Consider the following 6380-nt stretch of genomic DNA (forward strand, 5'->3'; position numbering starts at 1 on the left):
TATATATGAACGTATAATTAAAAAAAAAACTTTGCAGTAGGTTTAGATCAAATGGTGGTTTGGTTGATTTTCATTTCAATGCAGAACCAAAGGAGTGTTCTGTGTGCACTTCAATCTTGGTAGACATGATCCCGTACCAGCTCGAACCACGATTTTGTTTTATTGGTTACCAACTTCAAAACTACTGGAGCTGCATTGAAATGAAAATCATCCTGCCGGCGCCGTACCGCCAGAACTCCAGAAAATGTGGCAGCGGTAATAAAATTAATAATAATTAATAATAACACAATAATGGATCCCATTTGACTGATTTAATTTTTTGAAACCTAATTAAACAAAATGGCATTATATGTACTTTTCGAAAATAAAAAACTTTTTTTCCCTTTACTTTATTTGGCTTTTATTAACCCTACAATTGTATTAGATCATTTTGCCTGACCCTGTACTGAAAAAGGAATGAATGCGGTTGGCTGTGGATGCTTTTTTTTTTTCTACAAACCTTGTGGTGTAGACGTATTTTTTTCCGGGCGTGTTAGGGCAGGATACTCAGTTAAAAAAAATGCTGAGTGTAGACATGGCTTTATTGTGATTGTGATTGTCCTAAATAACAGGTTGTTTGTGTCATGTATCTGTCTTGGCCTCAACTTTTACTCTTTTCTAGCCACTGGGTTGGCTGGATGGGCGGGGCCAGGCAATGCACCTGTTCTGCATTTGGACCACTCAGTATTTAAGGACGACAGTCACGGTCAGTTGCTGTGAAATACTGCCTTACCTACTGCTGTGTTTTGTACAGCACCTTCAAGTTCTCCTGCCTGCATGCGTTAGTATGTCATGTTGTTGCTCACTTTATGCATGTGCTACATTTTTTTTTTTTTGGTAGGCAGGCATTGCTACCCTTTGATCTGACTTTTCTGGTTGTTCTGCCACCCCCTTGGTTCTCTCGCCGACTCTGATCCTGCTGTTCTTCGTTGGTATATCTGGCGTGCTCCCTTTGTTACCTCTTTGGTCACAAATATTAAGCCTATTATTTCTCGTCTAGCTCTGTTTGGCATCCATCTTCAATGGTTTGCAGTTTCATTTTATTTATTTTTTTGCATCTTTTACAGGAACCCAGTTAAGTTGTGTGGCGTAAGACATAAAGATCAAGATGCACAAGCTTACAATACTTGCAGGTAAGCTAATATATTTTACACACACTGCAGGTTGATAAATATTGAACTGATGTTTTTTTTCTCTCCCTTCATTAGGCTTATGTTTGGTGATCTGCGATATTGGTAAGTTCTTACCATTTTGCCCATGAAAAACCTACTTAACTCAATTGTTTCTTGTCTTGCCTTTAGGATCTGCCAGCCAAATGGTGTGCTACTTCACAAACTGGTCCCAATTAAGGCCTGGTCACGGGAACTACACTATGGAGGATTTGGACCCCTTTCTCTGCACCACACTTGTCTTTGCCTTCGCTTTCATCGACCACAACAATGAACTTGTTGCATCTGGGTGGAATGATAAAGTTCTTTACAAATCTTTCAACGGTCTGAAAACCATGTAAGTGAGTGAGTGCTGGGATCAATGTTCCCTCTAATTTTCCATGCGTCAGAGCAGATGCACAAGCTCCCTGAGCACATTGCGGACCACTGTGAGCAACATCAGATGTGTGCGCTTTGGCCACACCAGTATCACGGCTGTTCAAAATCTTGTATCATAGCAAGAAATTACAGCAGCAATTTTCATTAGTTTAATTTTAATATAATTGATTTGGCTCCCTTAAAATGAAAGACCAATCTCGTTTTTCATGAGATGGCACTATTATGAGAGGTCCTACTTTAACCACAGGAAGAGTCCTGCGTGGGTAAGGCCCAGTTGTGGCATGGGTGAATTGATAAGTAAAGTGTAATGAACTACAACGGGACTATATAAAATTCCCACATTAAAACTGTCCAGACAATAAGAACAGACAAAATTCCTATCCTCAGGGTCTAAAGCAGCTATACAGGTTTAAAGAAAAAAATAAAATAAAAAATTACTGCTTGGTCTTGTATTTTCACATACTGACAGCCTTTCCATCTTGAACTGAATTTTACTTTAGGTTGAGGAGTGTAGTATGCCCGTTCCTTTCGCCATAAGGGTTAGCATGCATTACACTCACTGCTATGGCTGCATAGTGGAACTGTATCATATTATTGCATACTGTTGCAAATTGGTACAGGAAACCATTTTGTTGGTCTAACTAGACCAGGGGTTCCCAAACTATTCCACTAAGGCACACTGTGGGTGCAGGATTTCATTCTTACCAAACAAGATGACAACACTTTTTCCCCAATCTGGTGTTTTACAAGTGCAATCAGTTGATTGCAGTCAGGTGTGGCTTGTTTTAGCAGAAGCCTCATTGGTTCAACTGTCTCTGCTGGATCGGCTGGAACAAAAACCAGGACCCACAGTGTGCCTTGAGGACTGGGTTGAAAACCCCTGAACTAGACTATATCTGTTCTAAAATTGGATATTAATACTGCAGGGCGTTGTCGGTTCAGTAAAATAGCAGGAGTCTAGCTGACTTTTCACTTTCTGTGTCCACCCAGGTCACGCACATCACAACTATAGACAATCCTGGTGTAGTACTGGAGTAAGATGGCTGTCAAAATTCGTGTTCGTATTTAGGGATTTGTATCTGTAACCTGAAGGAATCTGACCATTTAGCCAGATTGCCGGAATCACGCCAGCTGGACTGGCGCACCTCCAGCGACCTGGGCCAGTGAGAACCTGGCCAAAAGGCCAAGCTCCATGCCTTCACCTTAGTCTTAACCCCTTGTACGGACTCCATTTTGAAAGACTGATAAAGACTTTGTCGCACAAGTTGACAATTTATTCAGGTCAACAGCAATCAGCAAAGCGAAACAAACTCTGGCAAGGAAGCACTCGTTCCAAGGTCACCATATCACAAGTCAACAAAAGGTTCCTGAGAAAAATGACAATGCTTAGTTAAACATTGTCTTTTGAAGGATCTCGAGGGGTGACCATGGGCAGGTAGAAGGGTGTGTTTAGATAATCTGTTTAGATCCTGCGTTAACAGTTGCAGAGTCACCCTTACTGGGGCAACCGCAGTGGGAGACTTGGCCCACCTCTGCGTCAAAGGGGCTCTTGGAGTCTTATCAGTTGGATATTGGGCATTCTCCGGTGTTCCTTGTGTTGGGACAGGACATCCCGCCATTTGTTCTGGACTGTCTGGAAGAACTGATGTGGGCTTGTAGATGTCTTGCCTATCACCTGGAAGTCTGTGTCAATCCTGCTCGGTCAGCTGCATGACCCACACGTTGGGCTTCCGTGATAAGGCGTCATATATATCTTATGCCCTATATTCTGCTTGTTTTCGTGCAATTTTATATTGGGTGTGTTAGGGTAATACGAGGAAAATGTACTATTCCTTTCATAACGCAAAAATCCTAAGTCTGATTTGTTTGGTTGTTGGAATACAGCACTTTTTGATGACTAAATCTTTTTTGGACATTCAGTTTTACGGCTACAACTCAAAGGCGTTGAAATGACGTCACGTAGGTCTCAGGGAAAACTAATCTACCCTCTAACGGTGCTTGCGGGCAAGACTGTGAACTAAATCTTTTAAGCACAATTACAAGGAAAAAAAAAAACTTGGAAAAACACGTTATTGACTTTACCAGAAATTAATTACTTTCATCTGAAAGGTTGGCTCCGCGCACAACACTGCAGTCAGCAATTTGTTTTGGCATCAGAATTTTGTGGTTGGATAAAATACATTTTTGACTGCCTGCTCCATATAGTACCCCACTGATGGAAACTTCACTGCGGTGCCAACAGTAGTCCTAGTGACGCTACAGTAAGTTTTATTTTGTACACTTGCAGGAACCCTCATCTTAAGACTTTCCTGGCAGTTGGTGGATATAACTTTGGTTCAATACAGTGAGTTGCATTTTAACCAAATACGTTGTGTCAACTTCATGGTACACTGATACCTTGTTTTTTAATTATTATTGATTCTCATCGGCAGGTTTTCAAAGATGGTATCTAATGAAACTAATCGTCAGAAATTTATCCAGTCCTCTATAAAATTCCTGAGGGCTTATGGTTTTGATGGTCTGGAACTGAGTTGGGAGTATCCAGGAACTCGTGGAAGCCCCCCAGATGACAAGCACAGGTTTACTTTGCTCTGCAGGGTGAGAACATACTACGCATCTCTTGTTTAAATCTTCAGCTGCATTCATAACTTTCTGTGTAGGTGACATAAAGCAATTAGTTTCATTTTGAATGTATTGTCACAGGAACTTGTCCAGGCCTTTGCTGCTGAGGCCAATGCCACTGGTGAAATTCAACTAATGTTGGCTGCTTCAGTGGCTGCGCGTAAGAAGATAATTGATGGAGGATATGAAATTGCTGAGATTGCCAAGTAATCAATTCATTGAGTTCTTAAAAACAGTTGCTCAAATCTCCACATAATATTTTTTTTCTTTGCATAACTCAGGGTACTAGACTTCATCAATGTGATGACCTTTGACTTCCATGGAAGTTGGGAACGCATCACTGGACATAACAGCCCTCTGTTTCGTGGCTCTGAGGATTCCGGTTACCACATCTACTCTAATACTGTAAGCAATAATTCATGGAAAGGAAGTTCATCTTTAAAATTCAGAATCTTAAACATTTTCAATCTCTTTAGGACTATGCAATGCGATATTGGCGAGACAATGGTACCCCATTGGAGAAATTGAGGATGGGTTTTGCTGCATATGGTCGCACGTTCCATCTGACATCATCAGAAACGGGAGTTGGCGCCCCAGCTAGTGGACCTGCATCAGCTGGTCCATTTACAAATGACACTGGGTTCTTGGCCTATTATGAGGTATTGCACAATGTCAATTGTTTGTAATAACTGTATGATGCAGAAAGCTAGACGTGCAAGTTAAATTGGTATGCATCAGCATATTCTATAAAGCACAACACTTTGTCCTGGGTTCAGATCTGTACCTTTGTGAAGGACACTACCATCAATTGGATCGAAGACCAGAAGGTTCCCTATGCCACTAAAAACAATGAGTGGGTAGGATTTGACAACAGGGAAAGCTACGAGACTAAAGTGTGTTCTCATAAACCGTTAATTTCTGAACTGCCCTCGACTAATACGAGCCTGATTGACATGTTGTGGTCCCGCTAGGTGCGTTACTTGAAGGAACAGAAGTTTGGCGGTGCTTTTGTGTGGGCCCTGGATTTGGATGACTTTGGTGGACGATTCTGCGGAGAGGGCAAATACCCACTTCTCTCGCATCTACGCAAACTTCTCAATATTGGTAAAAAAATGTTTCAACTTTGAAATGTCTGTCCATCCATAAAAATCCATTATTTGACTGTAACATGCCTTATTTCATTTTGTATATTCAGATCATCCAGTCCCTGGTGCTTAGCACCACCACTCATCCGACCAGTCACAACGCATGCCCTAGGATCTGGCTTCTGTTGTGCCAAACCTGATGCGAGAACCAGTTTCTATGTGTGCAGGTAGCATCACCCATTTGAGGCAGTGTGGCGCTTCTGCAAGTGCCGTGTTTGGCCATTAACAATTATTGGTGGGAATTTATATTACGGATAAAAGATTATTAAACTGACCTATGAAGCATCCACTGTTGTGCAGTCATTTTAATGTGAACATTGAGCTTTCCTGTTAAATATGGTGTATTTTTGAAGTCGTGGTAAAATTGCCACCCGCCCCCCAAATGGGCTGGGGATGGTGACTTGCAATCCCAGAGCTACAAAAATGATAACTTAAACTAAATCCATTTATTAAAAATGAACAATTGAAATGCAGGTTCTCGAGTGCACAATGCCTTCAAGATTTGGTCCCGACCCCTCGTCATTCTTATGGCTTGACACCAGCTTGCTGATTTACATAAGTTAATGCTGTAAAGGCTCCTCTGGCCCATGCTAGTGGACATTCCCCTTGTGTAGCAGGACCGCAACAATGGCTTTGCTACAGGATGAAGCTGTCAGATATCCCAATTTTAAATCAAGTCACAGGTCATAGCCACCCAGTGAATGCCAAGCAATAATGAAGGGAAATTGTATTTTTGCTAACATAGTGGTATGAATTTTTTTAACCTTTTTTGTTTCATTTCTGCTAAAATAACCAAATGTGATCTGATCTTTGTCAAAATCACACGGATGAAAATGTCTGCTTAAACCTATAAATGTTAGGGTGGTTTTAAGTTTCATATTTTAATGAGGATGGCATGCAAAAAATGACGGGGGGCATAAGTGAAGCCTCTGCCAATTTTTACCAAGCATTTTAAGTCAGGTGTGCGCAGTCGCTGATGAGTGGTTTGAAGCTATCTTGTCCACTACAACCCCTAACAAAAAGTATG

General features: G+C 41.3%; 1 protein-coding gene across 4 annotated transcripts; it reads left to right on the plus strand.

Moving 5' to 3' along the window:
- The first annotated feature begins 750 nt into the window (after positions 1 to 750).
- Positions 751 to 5638, plus strand: LOC130921753 (acidic mammalian chitinase-like). 4 transcript variants are annotated; one of them, XM_057846003.1, is made up of 12 exons: positions 751 to 824; positions 1107 to 1172; positions 1248 to 1274; positions 1341 to 1545; positions 3874 to 3930; positions 4019 to 4184; positions 4290 to 4414; positions 4490 to 4613; positions 4685 to 4867; positions 4985 to 5101; positions 5180 to 5312; positions 5404 to 5638. In XM_057846003.1, exons 2-12 carry the CDS (start codon positions 1148 to 1150, stop codon positions 5424 to 5426), a joined length of 1185 nt encoding a protein of 394 aa, XP_057701986.1. In that variant the 5' UTR covers positions 751 to 824; positions 1107 to 1147; the 3' UTR covers positions 5427 to 5638. The 4 variants fall into 4 exon arrangements, with proteins under 4 accessions (XP_057701986.1, XP_057701990.1, XP_057701987.1 ...); XM_057846004.1 differs by having other exon boundaries at positions 752 to 820; XM_057846006.1 differs by lacking the exon at positions 751 to 824 and adding an exon at positions 940 to 971.
- The last annotated feature ends 742 nt before the right edge of the window (positions 5639 to 6380 follow it).

The sequence above is a fragment of the Corythoichthys intestinalis genome, chromosome 9 (genome assembly GCF_030265065.1).
Source record: "Corythoichthys intestinalis isolate RoL2023-P3 chromosome 9, ASM3026506v1, whole genome shotgun sequence".
Classification (NCBI taxonomy): domain Eukaryota; kingdom Metazoa; phylum Chordata; class Actinopteri; order Syngnathiformes; family Syngnathidae; genus Corythoichthys; species Corythoichthys intestinalis.